This window comes from Micropterus dolomieu, linkage group LG07 (assembly GCF_021292245.1).
Source record: "Micropterus dolomieu isolate WLL.071019.BEF.003 ecotype Adirondacks linkage group LG07, ASM2129224v1, whole genome shotgun sequence".
Lineage (NCBI taxonomy): Eukaryota > Metazoa > Chordata > Actinopteri > Centrarchiformes > Centrarchidae > Micropterus > Micropterus dolomieu.
The window spans coordinates 28,895,368-28,914,560 of NC_060156.1; the positions used below are offsets into that span (position 1 = coordinate 28,895,368).

General features: G+C 39.3%; 1 protein-coding gene across 4 annotated transcripts in view; it reads right to left on the minus strand.

The window, feature by feature from the left end:
• LOC123974193 (inactive dipeptidyl peptidase 10-like) overlaps positions 1–19,193 on the minus strand; it is a 220,028-nt gene that overhangs the window by 79,217 nt on the left and 121,618 nt on the right. For all 4 annotated transcript variants that reach the window (XM_046054725.1, XM_046054726.1, XM_046054727.1 and 1 more), the window contains 2 exons: positions 15,538–15,652; positions 13,265–13,360 (listed from right to left, as the gene is read on the minus strand). In XM_046054725.1, coding sequence (XP_045910681.1) covers positions 13,265–13,360; positions 15,538–15,652 — 211 coding nt within the window. The remainder of the gene's footprint in view (positions 1–13,264; positions 13,361–15,537; positions 15,653–19,193) is intronic.

Here is a 19,193-nt window from a genome sequence, read left to right on the forward strand (position 1 = left end):
ACCTTGTCAAGGTTTAAAGGATCTTTCTGGTGTAGTTTAACTTGGGTCTTTTTTTGTGGCTTTGGCCATCATTTCTACCTGTTGTGACAACATTCTACTCACCAAGTTAATTGCTAAAAACTGAGAATATGTTGACACCCTATAATAAAGTCTGAAGAGGCAAGAAATTCAATGATGATCAGACAGGTTGCAAACAAGGTTATAAACAAGCCGACAGCGTGTTACCACATTATCTAAACCACTTTGTTGTAAGGTAACACTGCACCGGAAACCTGCTCCGGCCAGTATAGTAGGTCAAAGTTATACCTGGAAGTTGGTCTTGAATTTATGTTGGATGTTTACATTGGTCTATTTGGGTCAACATTTTATCATTTGCCTTTGTTTTCTCTAAATAACCTTGGCTAAACTGGGGGTTTGTTTACAACCTGTCCGATCATGTGACTGCTCATGTTTCTTGCCCCATCTGGCTACTTTTTAGCAATGTTGCCATATTCCAAGATCTCAATAGGTAACCCATTAAATACCTTGTTGTCATTACCAAAAGGAATAGTAGCCAAACCTGTCCAAATGATACGAGCTGTAATAAACCAGAATTACCTTTCAAACTGCAAAACCAAAACAGCGAGGAGCACAGAATGTATCTTTTATATACCATAATACAGTTGTTTATATTAAGCCCACAACTAATAATTATTTCATATTCTATCTATAAATCTGTGCTTTCTTGCATATTTTATTATTATTTTTATTTGTTTAGCTTTTAAGGAAATATAACCACAAAGCATTCCAGGAGCACTAGTTCATGTTGTGTTGAACCACCAGTCCTAAACTTCCACTTTCCATCATATACAGCAGAAGAGAGCAGTAAATCCAGTGAGTTGTGGTATTCAACTAATTGATTAATCAACTACTCATAAGCTCTATATTTTACTAAGTACATATACAATTATACAATTTACTTTACTGGGAAAATGTAGCTTGTCAGTCATATAAAATATAATTTAGTATAACATATTTTACTGTACTGGTACTATGCCCTACATACAGTAAGTACAGTATACTGTGTACCATGAGTATACCAATACATCCCTCAGGTGGTAGAGCATGTCGTCCACTAATCACAGAGCTGGTGGTTCAATCCTTGGCTCCTCCTGTCATCATGTTGAAGTGTCCTTGGGCAGAACCCAAATCCCTATAATGTCCCTCATTTTCTCACCAAATACTGACCACTGTGTTTTTGGGACTTTTTTAAGAAACTGTAAAGTCCCTGCTAGAAAATGTACATCCACATAACACACCTTTACACAAAGATTGCTAACCTTTAGCAATCTTGTCTGCCCTCTTATGTCGAAGAAAACCAAAAGGTCTACTGAATTCCAGACTGCAACACAATCAGTAAAAGTTAAGCTGGCAGAATTTGGCATGAAATAACTACTATCACATTTAATAACTGAGACACCTAGATAATTATCATCTGTTCAGGAGACATAGTAGACATGTTATTTTTAAATGTGTCGTGAGCCTTGAAATGGAAAACAGTATGTGTGTTTTAAAGACAGTTTCATTCATCCATTTATTTCCTTCCAAATCGTTTGCCATTTGGATAGAAACTGTCTTTTACTTTAATTTGTGATGTATCCGCAATTTTGAAGCCTACTTTCTACTTTTTTGGATGCAATTCAGAATAAAGGGGAAAGAAACCCAGTATTTATTTCCACCCTCAAACAAAATGCTATGAAAAGCTTTCAAAAAGCGTAAACTAGCCTAAGAGGTGGCAAACCTGGAGGCACAAAGCCATTTCACAATGAGGTATAAACAGAAATAGCCTTCTGAGGTATGTTAAGTTCTACCATTTAACCTTAGAATGACATGAGTTTTATTTTTATGATTTTAATTATACAAAACATTGTTTTTCTAATAAATATTTAATTAACACAGAGATATCTGGTCACAGTTTTTGAGATGTTTGGTTCAGAAACCCTTTTTCCTCATGTTACACTCTCAGTGTGAATGTGCTGTGACTGGTGGTTTTAACCCTCTGCAGACCTGCTGCTGAGATCTGTCAGCTCATCAACTTCATCCAATACATCACTGTCATCCCTCCACAGGCAGGTGTGAGCCAATCAATACCCTCCTTAGTTAGAATCCCACAACATGGCCTTTAACAATGACATCTCTCATTAGGGCATCTTATTATCACAGCAATTTGCTGTATGTATCAGGGTGCATAAATTAACAGCAGTCAGTGATTTTCATCAAGACTGGACAAGGATGCTGGGCTTGGCTTGACCAGATTGTTTCTGTGGTGTACTAAACTTGATGACAATCTGACAGTTCAGAAGAGCTGGGTCAGAGCTATATCTAATTATGAATATGATATGTATTTTTATGCCAATTCAATAGTAAAGGTGGTTTTAATTATTTTGGTTGATCACACTTCTTCTGTACTGGACTGTAGGACTGTACATGCAGTGTAGTGACCTCATGTAATTCCAACACATTCTCACTCCCTTAACTGTCACGTATTGACACTTGGTCAAAGCCCTTTGGCCCTTTTTAACTGAAATGTTGCAATTTGGTTAAGGTACTTGCTTAAGGTTAGGAAAAAATTATGGGTTTGGGTTAAGACTTTTTGTTTCATATGGGACACAAACCACCAGTCTCATGGTTCAAAGTCCGGGTTCTGGCACTCGCATCCACCCCAACCACGTCCTTAGTTATTCTGTTAAATATCATTTACCTACCAGGGCTTCCCCCATTGCGTTGAACTATGACGCCGTAGGGATCTCCACTGCATTAAAAACTGACGCCGATGAGTCTTGACCATGCATTCATATGAGTTGGGGATTGAGAATGGGCAGGTAATTATCATAGCTCTGCTCACCCCCAGCCTTCCCAGAGGTCTACAGTTACAACTGAAAAGACCTAGAGAGGGAGGACAGATCCTTTAATAAAAACACATGCTTAACACTGTCAAATACAGTGCTCTCATCAATATTTTAAAAGAGAAAATACAGCAAAGAAAATCGATCATCATCTCATTTTTTGGGATGATAAAGATTTTTAAATCTGTCCAGAGAACTGATAAACTTTTCTCAGGGAACCTCAGCTGTCCCATGACCTTAGCAGGGATCAGGAGGTCACTAACGGAAAGTTAAACTATCATTTCTCGATTTACGACAGACCTGCAAGAACTCCTATAGCATGAACAACAATTGACTCTGACAACCTATGCCATTTTGGTAAATCAGAGCTTGCTTGGCCTGACCATGCCTAGGATAATCTGATACACAGCAAATTGAGAAGAGTAAAAATTTTGCTGTTAGTAAAACATGAGTAACAGCAGAGTTAATTATAATCTGGATAGGGTCAAATCCATTATATTTGACTCTCAGTTGATAAGTAGTTGGTGTCAAAACCGAGTATAAAAACAAAGTGTATAAGTCCAAAGTGTAATTTTATAAATATTAACACCGAACTTCTTACTCTGAAGTGTTGATGTCACCCCGCCCCCACTGCGTAGGCCTTCACACACCGGTTGGCTGAAACCAGGAGAGTCTTCATGAAAGCACTCCACTGACTGCTGCGAAACTAGGGACCCTGCATTTAATCCAATCCGTTGAGGTGCAAGTGTTAAAATGAATGTTTTAAAATACCAAACATGACCATCTTTATTTTGCAAACTTTATTTGTTTGAATATGGAAGAGCTATATTCACAACTTTTAAAATGTTACGGGGCTAACACTTGTGTAGTTAATGAAGGATCCTCTGAGAGAGTTAATGTCTAACTACTACATAAAACCAACCAACCAACAAAATCCCAATCGACACAGAAGAATGTTCCTAAGCTGTTGTTTCCAACTTAAAGAAGCTGCTGCAGTACCTGTGTCCTAACCATGCCCATGTTACGACCAGAACAAACTTTGATGTTAGCCCCGGAAGTGAGTGTGAATCCGCTACTTCTTCTTACCAAATTCCTCAGACCAATGCCTTTGAGCTTCATATCACTACAGATGATTGTCAAGTTTGCACATCAACCTGTGCGTCTTAGATATATAGCAGAGCAACATCACATTAGGGGGTCTGAGTTTGGATCTCAGTTGGCAGAAACTTGTTGTATCCGTAAATTACTAATTTCTCTGTTATCAATTCTCATATGTACATAAATAAAATATTGAGACAGAGGTCTAGAACTTATTCTTTTTTGGAAGAACATATATTTTATTTTTACCATTTGGACAACCTTGGACAGATTTAGTCACTACCTACCCCTACCTAACACAAGCAGGTGCAGAGAGATCAGATATTATGTGATCAGTTCATTAGCTCTTCCATTAACCTCGGCTACAGGAAAAAACAGCACCTCCTGATAAAAGACATCATGTCTCTGTGAAAATTGAACCACAGAAAAGTGGATAATGAAAACAGGATGAGGTAACATGTCAGATCACATGCCTCCTTCTATTTGGAAGGTATCGGTTTAATAATGGCATGAGGTCACTTTCATTAGGATGTACATCCACTTTATTTTAATACTCTGAATAGCACATTTATTAAACATGTTTCCTTTGGCTTTGAAGTAAAAGAGAAGAAAATCAAAAACGTCAGATTTAACAAATTATCTTGATGTAAAGTCAGATTATGCACAGTTTCATCTGTCTGAAAAACCTAGAATACTATCACTTAAAGTATTTGTCAAATAAAAATGTGATAAAGTCACATTCAGTTCACACCTTCAGATCTTTAACTCATAAATATATATGATTTATGAATATATATGATATCATAAGTACAGTACGTCTGTGTTATATGGCTTAACAGCCCTTGCGCAGGTGAAGCAAACACATTGTGTGTATAGTTTGGCTGTCTACTGTAGAAGTGCAGATGTTTTTTAACTGCCACTGTAATGGAGTTAGACTGATAGCACCTGTTGTAAATTGCCTGGGTGTGTCCCTGTAGCCTATTTATGCTGCAGTTTATCATTACATTACATCATTTAACAGAGTATAGAAAACAACATATTCAAAAAGGTATCTGGGGAATGTGCCTCTCCTCCCCACATGACGATACATCTAGTCATTTTCTGTTAGCGGGAAATCAGTGGACAAGGAAAAAATGTTCAGCTGTCATATATTCTCTCTCTCTGTGTCTCTCACACACACATGCACACACAGAGGAACAAGAAGGTACTTTAATGCTATAGTGATGTACAATCCCTGCCCTGTTTTTTCCTGCCTAAACATCAGGCACTGTGGCTTGACAGCTTCCTGACAGTCCTGTTCTTATGGCCAGGCATCATTGTGATTTTCTACTTTGGTAGCTATTTGTCCAATTTTCTTTGTTTTGGGTTATTATACAAATGATAAAAGATCCAAGATCCAACTTACATAGAACATATTAATGAGAAATAGTAGTTTTGATAACAGTGCTAAATCACCAGACTTCCGATGTGCTAATGGCTGTGTACATGTGTGACTTCAGCACAGCACACAAGCAAGGGCACAGAGAGAAGAGTGGAGAATTCACTCTCTCCTTTTTAATCAGTGTCCCTCACTGCTCTGCACAGGGATAATGGCCAATGCGCAAAAATAGGATGCGCTAACCGGAGCTTAATGGAAAACAGAGAATAGAGTGAGATACATAAGGCTCAACGGAGGGCTCGACAAAGGGGGATATTATCCCAACCAGAATATTTTGTCTATGAGAAGAGGAACAGAAAGAGGTTTTACATGTGTGCATTGATCTGTCTGATATCAGCTTAGGAGTTTCCCAGCAGTAGAGTGAAGCCATTTACAACCTTCATGCTCACACAGTCTGTGTAAGTGCTACATGAACACACATTTGCATGTCAGCAGAGACCAACACGCACACACACACACACACAGTCTTCCCTGCACTGATGCTTAGCAGCACAGCTTGGGAAGTCTGTAATGTTAATTAATGGGAGGCACCAGAGCATGCGATTCCTAATTAACCCCTGAGAATGATGTTGCAAAGGCATGCAAGTGGAAAAGCAGCCTAAAAAGAATGCATTTTACTTTTTCAAGACTTCCTTGCTCCTAGATCCATATGTTGCAAATAGCATTGCAAATCATAGGCAGCTAACAGCAACGTGGATCTTTCATTCCTTTTGCCACCATGCAGAGTGGCAGGGATATAGAGAGTAATTGGTGTGGTCATGTAGCTAATTAAGAAAATGAAAGAAAATCACGGTGGGTTGATGGCTTGACGTGAAAAGACCTTCTGAACTGAACGGCAAAGTGATTAGCCATCTAGTGAGGGATACAAATCTGCTGGCACACAAACATCAGTTTGAAATCAGACCATGATCTGGCATTGACATGCAATTACTGTATGCTTTACGCTTATTAAGAAATTGTGCACAGAGCACAGTCCACACACCCATGAAATATACCCATGAGCGTACAACTTCAGTTTGAGTGAGTCAGTGCATCCACACACCACCAAACTGCAGCTTGGGTCACAGCCCTTTCATTGGCAGTCTAGCCAGGAGCTTCATACCACATGTCAAATTCCTGATTTCTAATAAAAGGTGTGGAAGGATAACAATGATTCACCAAATGCTGCCCCACAGTGAGTGTAATGGGATGTGTCAGTGCCATGGAAAGTGTCTCATTCAAGGGGAACATTGGTGGCAAAGACCATCTTGACATTATATGCTGTGTATCTAGTGTTGATACCAATGAGCATCAGAAAGAAGGGTACTCATTTCCTCTGCTGCTGCAGACCTGCACAGTTGAATTCAAGGGGCGAAATTTCCACTAAGAATGGAGGAGGAATGTCCCTACCCCCATCCCCAACCCCCAAACCCAATTTTATTCCCTCACACTTAAATAGATCTCACAGGACGTTTTTGGCATTATGAAAAATGACCTAAATGATTAATCACTTATCACAATGGTTAGTATCAGAGAACTAATTGATGAATTGATTCAAGTGGAATATGACAGTATTTCAGTCTTTATTGACTTTTTTTTTACTTTATTTATTTTTGTTTGATTTTGTATTTTGTGGTTAAAGATGTATAAAAGCATCAACAGCCTACACCCTTGGTTAAGTTACACACCCAAACTGCCGTACTTGCAAGAAACAGAGGAATACATAAAATAGAAAAAAGTGTTTGACATACAAACATTTCAAATGTTGAAACAGTTTCCATGGCAGAGGATGTGTGAACAACATTTACTGGGTTTACAGGTGTTTGAGGAAGACTTGAACATCTGAAAAAGGATTAAATACTAGACATGTATTCAGACATGACAGAGTATGAGCAGGGATGTGTGGGAGTGAAGCAGATGATGTGTTAGATAAATCTGGGATTTTCCATTAGTTGAACCAGCATTAGGCGGCTTATGTCAGTAATTAGGCCAAAGCGAGAAAGCATTTATCATTGTCGAGGACGCACACTCGACAGATATGACTTTCTTCGGCAGATGTTACCTCCCATTACTGCATTTACACTTCTAAGCATCATTATTCACTCAGCTTTGCTACAGGCATTTCACCTGTTAGTAAAGCAATCACGTCTCAGGAGAACTGTGGCTCAAGTTGACATATATGTATCCTGTATTCTGTGGTAGTGTCATATAGGTATTCCTGCATTATTTCATGTGTAAGAAGACATTGTTAGGGAATAAGGTGCAAACAGTCTTGCTTTTAGACTTTTAGGGGTGTAGTCCCCATGGGAAACAGCTTAGCTTGGAAAGAGCACAGGTACATAAGAAAGCTGCAGCTGTACATCATCATTTACAATCACGCAAAACAGAGCACACTTCAATAGGAATGGGAGATAAAGTAGCATGGTAGTTCTTCCATCTATTACAGAAATCATCTCTTACATCGATGCACTGCATTATTTTCTAGCACTTAATTTAAGTAGTAGAGCTTTTCAGTTTCATTTTCACATAATTACATGTGTTTATTTCTGGGAGCTGCTCAGTAGAATTATACACCTAAACAGTCCAGCAGGGAATTATTAATCTGTCAGTAACAGGCCTGCTTTCAGGTAATGAAAAAGATGAATTTGATTGCAGTGAGAGAAGAGAATTGCAAGGCCGTGCAGCTGTCTAGTAAATGGATGAAGTTGAGTGGTAATTTGAATGAGGCAAACAGTATTGACAGCTAAAGGCTCAATAATGGATTTACAGAGATTACTGCAGTACTGACCGTTTATTGAGGTGAGCAGTAATTAGTATGGGTGGGGTGGTACACAGCTACATACACGTGTGTGCGCAAAGCCTGACCTAAAATGTGTTTTCTCAAACCTGGTTATGGGGATACTCTACAATTCTTAATAAGTCATCATGTTTTTGTACACATTTCATTTTGGAATATGTTTTTAGATTATTTCTGTCCTTTCTGTATTCTTATCTTGAAAAAAACAAATGAAACCAACCTTAAAATTAAGAATATTTGAGAAATTGGGGCAAACCTGCTGGAGCACCTATCAAGCCTCAGTCCTTACCACAGGGCCCTTTGCTGCATGTCATCCCCTCTCTCTCCCCTGCCTTTCCTGTCTCTCTCTACTGCAACCATCACATAAAGCAGAAATGCGAGAAAAATTATCTTAAAAGAAAAAAAAAAGATCTGAGAAATGTATCTAGTAGATAGGGAAGAATCTGAACTGGGAGACAAAAATTATCCTAAAGATCCCCTCCAAAATAATTTTAAGGACTATGAAAATACTCTGCTTTGAATAATAATGTTATTCAAAGCAGTACCCAGTTCAAATTATTAAAATTTAGTTATAGCAAATATTGTCCTACTCTACACTACACTACACATGTTAAAGAGATTTAATGTTAGCACAGTGAAACTTCCTCTCATCAGACTGATTTGACAACAGTGTCCAACTCAGGACTGCAGGTACATCGTTCAGTCTAACGTGCAAGTGAAGCAATACGCAAAACACACTTTGGACTGGATGGGGGAATATACAGATACAGATCAATCATACATTTCCTGAAAATTGTGCCAGTAGCTAGCTGTAGTGATCCAGCAATGACAGTGCATGTGTGGAGTGTTCCTGTGAAACAGCTTGGCCTCTGACTTATCTCAAAACTCACTAAAAACTTCAGCTTTTACATTTTTTCTTTTTCCCTCTTATCGCCACATATTTATGAAGTTGAGTCATACAGCCTCCAGAGGAGCACAATTTCTTTTAGCTCAAGTTAAAGTATTTTCAACTAAACTGGTCTTTGCTTCGATTTGCTCTGCCACAGTATGCTACATGTTAAATGATCACAAATTGGCTGTTAAAGGCACAGGGTAATGTTTCGCTGGATTTATTGGTGTCTAAATAAATGTTGTTGTTGAATACAGAGAATACAGAGAAACTCTGTAACATGACTGAACTGTCTATTGAGGCAACAATTTCTGGCTTTGAGAGCCAACTGGTGTTATTTTCTCCTGGCAGGGTCAATGTGAACACAATATGACGCCCTTCTCTCACCAGATTGTCAATGACAGGTTGAGGGTACCCAGCCTGCTAGAGAACCTGCGACAGTGCTGATGGAGAGTGACGCTCACTGAATCACGTGTGTTGGCAGCTGAATATGACTTTCTCAATCACATGCATCTGTGTGAAAAACTCAAACACATCCAGTATGCACACTAACACACACACACACACACACACACACATATCTGCACTCATAACAGCTGAAGAAGGCAGGTACTTTTTTGTGCATGTGCCCAACAGTAACCAGATGTCTCCCTATAATCTCTGTACAGATCTTCATCAATAGCCGCCATGCCCACATCAGAGTGACAATGAATGACAGAATGACAGTAAATATGCAGATTTGTGTGAAAAGTCATAAGAAAACAAGAAGACTGTGGAATAACTGCACTATTAATAATCTAATAACAATGTTAACTGATGTGATTGATTAAATGATGCATGGTCCACTCAACAGATTCACCAGTCCAAACTAAAGATAATTTGGGATTATAGCCGTCCTCATCATCACCTTGTTTAAAAGGTGAGGCCTTTCAAGCCTTATGACACAATGTCCTGTGAAAAACTGGCTCCATTATCGAAGAGATGAAGGTGTACCTGATGACTCACAGCGCTGGTAGCAGCTAATTTAATCAGTAATGATGCACTCCATTTGATTAATTATCAGGTTGTCAGACTGCAGCAACCCATCCATCTGTAACTTTATACTGGCACTCATTTAACTGAGGTATGAATTGAAGTCACCAATATATTTGGATATTTTTCATTGTTCAAGGTCGCTTTCACACCATTATTTCTTTTGGTGCGGACCAAGGAAGCAAAGAAGCACTCACTAACTTTATCTTGTAACTTCCTGTCTACACCCGAAGGGAGAATGTGTTGCGTTGTGTAGATTGACATGTACTGCTTGTGATCCCTCTGCATCTTCATTTTAGCAAAAATCTGACCAGTTTTATACTGTAACGAAAGAGTGAAATTGTCACCATAGAAACATCAAGCTACAACATAACATAAGCTTAACTGGTTAACACAGAATGTAACTTTTCACCGTTCCGATATCTGCTGTGGATGTGCCTCAAAAACATGGACGTGTGTTCCCAACTCTTAGCAATGGAGAACAGGTTGTGTCATATGGACTGGCAGGTAACACGTCCAGTGGACAGTTTTGGTGACTCAGATCTACAACAACAGCCCACTTAGCTGCATCTTTATATATGCTCAAATGTTATATAATAGGTGGTTATAAGCGCTATGAGTAGAGGCTATAACTCAACCTTACACTGTGTGTGATAGATGATAATAGACAGCTAGAAACAAAATAAAAACAGTCAATCTTATGCTGTCAAGGAAATTTAACAAATGTTTTTGATAATGCCCTTAAAGGAGACCTATTATGCTATTCCATATTTTATGACTTATCTACAATGTTACAATGTTGGATGTTCATGTTAAACATGGCCAAAGCTTCAAGAAATGAGGTTAAAGTATTTAAAAGAAATCGCTGTGAGAAAAATCCTCAGATTTACTCCTATTCTGAACGCTCTGTTTTGAACTGCTTTTTCTACCAAAGGCTCCATTCTATGACACACAGAGCTAGACAGAGCCGGTGTTCCATATATAGAAATTTGCTCCCACAGCAACGGCACAGCAACGCTTAAGCTAATGATACACGGAGCAACTTTTAGAGCAACGGGGCTGGACAATGTTGCTGATGGTAATGAGTAAAGATTCCTAACATAATCCCCTTCCCCCATCACTCCGCCACCCTCCCCACACCACCACTATCTGTTCAAAACGTAGTCGGACTTGCCACCAGCAAGATTGCCCAGCAAGATTGCTCAAAAAGTTGCCCCGTGTATCATCAGCTTTAGTCTGACTGTACCGCTCAGCGGCAATAACTGCCATGCTTCAGGTCTTGGCCAATCAGAAGACAGAGGGCTTTTAGAGGGAGGGCCTTAAAGAGACAGGACCATCTACAGCTTGTTTCAGACAGAGGTTGAAATGAAGGCCTACATGAAGAACCAGTATAAGAATTTTTTTGTTTTTTTTAACCTTTGAATCATGCAAAGCTGCTATACAGGAGTCCCAGAACTACAATATAGTACTGGAAAAGCAGTATAATAGGTCTCCTTTGATAAGCACAAAGTTCTAGTAATCCTAAGAGTTCAGTATTTGAACTCGTGCTGTAATCAGATCTTGCCATCATGCTTAAACTGCACCAGAGTTCAGTTGGAAGCCGACATCGGTAGAAAAGCTTGGTCTCTGGCTGTTTGGTTCAAACGTCACCAGATTTGGTGTGAATGCACAAAGTACTTTTCTGTTTGACCCACAGCAGGAAGATTTTAAATTGCTGAATACAGGAGCTCTTTTCCACGCAATCTTATTTTCATATTTATTAGAAATTACAACTTAGCGCAACAAAATGTAAGTCTGACTTATGTATGATTTATTAGAACGTTTCTGTCTAACTAAAGTTATAAAATAAACTACATGCTACTGCCTCCCATTTGTACTTGACTATTCATTAAATCACATGGTATATGCATTCAGATTGTCTCTAATGTCGACAGAGATTAACGACTATCAAGCCAAAACCTCCGAAGCTTCTGACTTACGAAAAGAAATCTCATTTTTGCTCCAAATCCTAGTGATCAATCTTTCCTCTGGCCCGTCTGTCGGTTATCTTCTTCCATTTGTCTGGGGTCTATTTTGCCCCATCCATCTAGAAACCACCCTATAAAGCTGACTTTTCTGACTGCCTCATCGCACAACATCGGTGCTCTCTCTGTCTAGCCTGAGGTCAGCTCAGGGAATGAGATGGCGTTGCAAAGATAGTGGAAGAATGTCACCCGGGAATGAAATATTGATGGACAGAAAGGCCATGCCTCTTTCCCTTGCCCTTAGGCGTGGAGTGAGAGTCACACAGTTGATGGGCAACGAAGAGGAAAGCCAAAACAAACACTAATCTGCAAGAAAGGAGACAGATGGAGAGCAATGCATGAACGCCACAATCCTGTCCATCCTCTCCCTCAGAGGTATAGTTATCTTCTTCCTCCCCGTACGGAAACCATAATCAGATTCTCTTGCACTTCACTTGATGTGGTTTATTTCCTGCCAGAGCCTTCTAGGCCTAACATTTGATCCCTTGCTGACAAATAAGGAATCAATACAATGTAAATAAGTAGAGGGAAAATAAATCCCAACATTGGAATTTGCATAATTAGATGCAAGGTAAATCTTGGGTGAAATATGCTAGCCTTGTTTATAACCGAATTGTCTGCTTGCTGTTGTAGTGATCCTCAATTACAAAGCAGGAGAGGCAGCAGAGAGAGATGTCGTCCCTCTACTGCTGAACAAAAGCAGCACTCGATGCTTTTGCAAAGCAAACTCAAAACCATCGACATGTCATTCATGTCAAGCAAGAGTCGAGGTGTGTTTTGTATAAATATTTGTACGGCAGCACAAAGTAGGGGACAGGTAATGCATGCAGTTTACCTGGCTGTCACTCAAGTCATTGTAAAATTCAAGATTAACAATGACTTTGCCACATTTGGACTGATTTTGTCAATGAAGCTGGTAGACAATAAAGCCTGATGACAACTTTATCTGTCATGAGAAAAAAATCAAGCCTCCTTAGAACCCATTCAAATGATACCTTCATACTGGATATTTATGTATATCTCATCCATTTCAGTGCCCCGCTCATTTCAAACCATGGCAAGAGCAATTAACAGGGAAGCTCTGAATTCCAGAACGTACAGTCAATACTGTGGATTACTCACCATTGATCCATTTGGCTTCCGGGTCATGGACTTTGAACTCAGGTTTGAACAGATCTTCCACACTCAGTTTGGTGTCGCTTCCAGCCTGGCTGTCAGCTGCAAAAACAAGCAATGAATTGTTAAGTTCCCTCACACTTTTAGTCAAAAATGGTTACCAGCTAGGTGTAATGTTATCACTTCTATCTTTGAAGTCAATTTTCCTTCTCACTTGCACCCAGTTTGAAATCAATCCAGCATTAGTTGACCTTGGGATTCACTTCACCATTGGCATTTAAATGTTTTCCCGACATCAAAACATCAACAACACAAAATCACCAAAGGTATGCTACTGGGCTTAAAAAGCCTCCTAGAGATACATTGCCATGTGTGTGAAAAAAAAAAAGTAGTGCAGCTACAGTTTGCAGGACGTGATGCAGAAAGTGAAAAAACATGTTTACGTTGTACTGGATGATCCTGACAAAATAAAACATCAAATACAATAAATAAAAGTATTCAATACATATACATCACCATGTCCAATGTTACTGCTTTGGCTTAAAATATACAGTACATATATACAGTATTAGCATATATGTCAGCCAATAAGTGACAAGACATCGCTGAATGCCAACAGTATGTTTGAGGTATCCTAGAAAGGGTAACACTATTATATATTTTGTTCAGGGGACTAACAAGTGTAATAACTGTACAATATCTTGCTCAATACATTTCTTACACATTTCAAATGGCTGTGACTCAGGAAGTAGAGCTGGCTGTCCAATAACCAGAAGATCAGCGGTTCGAACCCCTGCTTCTCCACTCTGCATGTTAAAGTGTTTTTGAGCAAGATACTGAACCCCAAATTGCTTGGTGTGTGTGAATGTTGGTTCCATTCTGATGACCAGTTGGCACCTTGCATGGCAGCCTCTGCCATCAGTGTGTGAATGGTGTGAATGTGACATGTAGTAAAACGCTTTGAGTCCATTTAAATGTGCTAAAACTAATATTAGCTGATATATTAGCAGGCAGAAACCCTAAAGCAAAAGACACCTGGCCCTATTTCAATTTGTGAGCGTAGGTGAGTTTACATTAAATTCTACGTCTTTACCCTCAAAAGTCATATATTATTTTCCTTATCAACAATGGTTGATCCATTGGCTGGGAAGAATTCATTTCAGTCAATACACACTTAACACTGAACTCCGAACAGTCCAGTCCCTCCAGTTAAGTCTAACAGCAACATCTTGTTTCTCTGTCATTACAGCTGAAACACTCACAAGTCATGACTGGCTACGGCATGGAGTCAAATGACTATGTATAATGTGACATGGGTCGCTTAGAGTGACAAACCCAGATTGATACATCACTACCTGCATATTTGTTTACAGTTAAATTATTCCACCAGGCAAGCAGCTGTTTTCAAGAGTTGGTGGAGACAAAAACAGAGAAAAAAAGGAGACAGACTTAAATACTTCTGTCTCTGGTGGCTAATGTAGTTTTGCATTATAACTTGGACTTCTGCCTAATCAAAGATATCGCTTTATCATGCAACCTGCAAAAAACTAAAATTAAAATCAACTGTTCCACAAGGTTTCCATGATTACCAAGACAAAATAAAAATGGCTGAATATTTACATCTACTTGCTAGACAGGTCCTAACCTTAATCCAGATTTACATAAAGGCACTGAATGAAAAGATGCACTCAGAATGGCATTTTATGTGTTCATTAAGAGGATCATTATTGGGCTTGAAAAGCTGTCCCAGTGTTGCTCCTGGAAATGTTTCATTTTTAATTATGAAATGTTATGCCTTATGCAGGAAGACAACATGCCAATTCTAAGCGCCGTCTGAATAGGAGAGCGACTCATTGTGAGCAGAATAGGAAAGCCAAGTCATTTTGAACGTCAGCCATATTGGCTTTCCTTGAGAACTCCACACAGCATGTTTCTTTATGGAGGCAATGAAAGTCTAACCAATTGTGGAATAACCCAGGGGAGGGTGTGGCTGCATGGGCAGTGGATTGTTATGATTTAACATCTGGGTAACATTAGGGTTTTTCTTTCATAATTTTGGAAGCAGGTATACAGTGTGCAACAGTAACTGGATAGAACTATTGTGTGATTACACTAGATACACTAGGTAAGAGGGGGTCGTACACGTCCCATTGGAAATGTACATTCAGAAGTTTGTGGACTTGTGAAAAACATTCTGGACAAAGTCTTTAAAGGTTCAGGGATTCATCTAAATCACGGGACCTTTAAGGCAGCAGAGCAGATTCATGGCTGAGTGTTACCTGGTGTGAGGAGGATGACAGACATGGTGATGAGCGAGCAGACCACCAGGATGACCAGCAGAGCGATGGCGATCCCTTTCCAGTTCCTCTGAGGAGGACTCACCCCTCCCAGGTCCTGTAGAGAGAGAGAGACAAAACAACATTTTACATTACTTAAGTTTGATATCTTGATCTTGTAGAGGTAAGATGTATCACTCCATAGCTAAAACGGAGCGTTCAACACAGGGTGAAAAGAGGAGCTGCAGCAATGTGCAGTATGACAAAAATATGGTGTTTTTTGAAAATTAAACCATGTAAACCTGTTCTGGTACAACCTCTAAATGAAATTATGAATCTGGAAGTGCGCATAATATGACCTCTTTAGTAAATGTGAAAACTAAATAATTTAGACGAAGGGCAATGCAGCTTCATCCTGATAATCATACACACTGTACACAGTGATGCTGCTTACTGTACCAACACGGGTCACTGTATTAACATGGGTCACATTGAGGCTTTGTATTTTCAATCCAGTCCCCTGGACGGTGAAGGATTTGTCATGAAGGGCTTTGCATGACACACAGTAAGCCTGAAAAATAAAGCTCAGTGTTTGTGATTTGTGTTTCGGTATTTGCATGGTTCAATCATTGCTTGGCCAAGCTTTCCCATGAATCACACCTTCTGACCTGTGGAAAACATACACTTTCTGCTGGGGCCAGGAGTCACACTTTCTGCGGCTGAGCTGAATGTTGTCTCTTATGATCCTCAGACAGAGATGTTGCTACGTCTTTGGCTGATAAAGAATACAGCAGGCATTTGCATTCAATCGATCAGTCAAAGTGGCTGCATGAAGGCTTGGTTTGAACGATCTGAGCGACCGTAGAGTACATTGTATGTGGTATTATCTACAGTGAAATAGCTATCCTGGAGAGTTTGTGAAGCTTTTGCCTGCAACTCCATCTCTGAGTCCTGGTGTTAGAGGGTCTTAATCCGAGTCTTCCACCACATCTGCAGCCTCCGATAGGGTGAATTAAGCCTCTCCCCTATACATTTCTTCTCACCACAGCTTCTCCTAGCCTCAATTACCCACAAAACCCTGCAGGTAAAATGTAGTGATTACTGGCCACTAACCCACTACTACACCTTGATTGGCTGAAGGGGATAGGAAGCAAAATTAGAGCTAGGTTACTTTCTTTGAATCTCTCTAAGATTTCTCTGAAGTCCAAGTACTTGCCACGGTGGCTTAAAAGCAGTGCAGCTCACTTCTTCATCTGATAGTCATGTCAAGAAATATTACATATACTGAGTGATGAGATTATGATTGAAGTTTTCCAGTTATTTCTCACACATCACAAAGTAGCAGGCAGAGAAGTTGCCAGCGACAACCCACATCTAACAGAATTTTTTCTGTTTAGCGCACATTTCCTGCAAATTTTCGGAACTTTACCATCACCATGACCGAAGACACACGTTACATGGATGCAGTTACATTATTCACAGCCCCCGCTGGACTCATAAGACTGATCTATTATCAGGACTTAAGCCACTTCTCATTTCATTAATACCACAAAACTCTAGCGTGTCCTTGAAAACTGACAGCAACTCTAAATTGCCCTTATGCCTCCATGCATGAGATTCTTTCTCACTCTCTCTATTCACTTTCTCATTTTCTCCCCCAATCTCCTAGCCACTTTTGAATCATCATCCACAATTTATTAACTCAATTATGAGCACCGATAGAACCACTAGGAGCATTTGACCTGCTGAGTCTCTTCATTACCATTATTAGGACTGTGGAAGCATAGAAAGGGCCCTGATAAATGGTTAGCCTACCAGAAGGAATGAGCCAGCATCTGGGCCTTTTCATGATCATTAGACCCTCATCAGAGGAAATACATTTCTCAAGAGATCTATGCAGACTAGAGGACAGACAGGGGCATTCATGGGGCATTGTTTCAGTCAAAAATGCTTTAACCATGAAGACAAACAAAACAAAAAAGTAGCATTTCCAGAACCTTTAAGCTCTTACATTAACATGATTTACTTAGCTACATTATTATTTAATCTCTAGTAATATTCCACATTTGACACCCCACCACCCAACACAAACAACATACGCTACAAACTCAAACCAGTTCCCTTTCTGTCAGCATGCCATTCATTTTCAAAATGTGTTCATTTACTTTACATAAAGTTGCAAGTGCTACAAAGGGACACACAGGGTTATAAATAAACTCCTGACAGGCAGGGCAGTAAGAGCAAGAAAGCCTGCACCTTCATTTTTCTGTCCCTAAAAGTAAAAGAAAGGACAAAAGCCTATTCCTATGGAAGAAGCTCTTTCTCTACCCATTCTCCTCTACCACTCTTTAACATGCAGTTTACCTTCTGACAGTTATTGTACTGGTTACATGCTTTGCCATCTAGAAATGTATGGCTGTGCTGTGCAATGTGATTATCAGCTGTCATCATATCAAGTTATGTTTAATGTATGCTGGACACTGGACAAAGAGACTTTGCTAAGGTTCTCAGGTTGCCATGTCAGACCCACAGTGATTGCACAATAGTGTCTAAATAACAGAGCAAATGTGCTTTCAGTGCACCCAACTGGAGAATAGTATGAACCAACCTAGAGCAAACCAATATCTATATCTTTAAACCCAGAGGTGGAAAATAACAAATCTTGGGTAATCTGAGGTAGCCTACTCTGGTTAAATTAATCAGTTATTCCACTTTTGGTTAAAGAAATACTCTGACATTTTGGTAAATATGCTTTTTTGCTTTCTTATCAAGAATTAGATAATACGATTTAATTTTTTTATCTCTCTGTGAACCAGGGCCAGACAGTTAGGCTAGCTCTTTTAAAGGTGCCTTCACATAGTATTCATGTTATTTTACAAATGTAGAAGCAAAAACAAGACATTGTGGTTTTTGAGTAGTTAATGTTAGCTTATGAATTTGAGCTATTTATTGACGAGGTGGCACTTACTTACTTTTGTAACTCAGATCAAAACCCAGTTGACTCTTGTGTTAACATAGCGCAGTAACTTCAAACAAGTAGCTTGTTAACTTGCTAGTTTGTTTATCTTTCTTGACAGAGGCCGTCTCTTTCCCTCTGATTCCCGTCTTTGTGCTAAGCTAGGCTCAACATGTATGTATAAGGTTTTATTTAACTTTTTTAAGACTGCTACCATAGCCTAGATGCTTATGTTAACAGTGTATAGCCAAAGCGTATTGCATGATATTTTGAGGATATAAGATACGAGGCAGCAGAGCCAAAGTTTGGGGTTACATCTCATTATTTTCTATACTTTATATTTTCTGCAGTGTCTTATTTGTGTTAATGTTAATATTCACTTATGTTAAGATTATATATAAAAAAATATATACCATAAATATTGTTTGTTTTTACCGCATTTTGTTCTGTAGAGGTCTACTACACCAACAGATTGAGCAAATTGTTTTAAAGGAGGAGGACTGTAGGTCAGGCACTGGGGTGTCAGGTGTGGCTCTGTGGTAATGGCGGTTTATCTGGCTCACGGGTCAAATAGGGAGGACGCAAAGTAGAATTTAGCTTAGAGCCAGGTTATAACCTGCCCAGGGACTACAGAGGAAAATTAGCTCATTAGCTAACTTCAGCACATTTACATTGACGTGTGAACTGGAATGTTGATTAATGT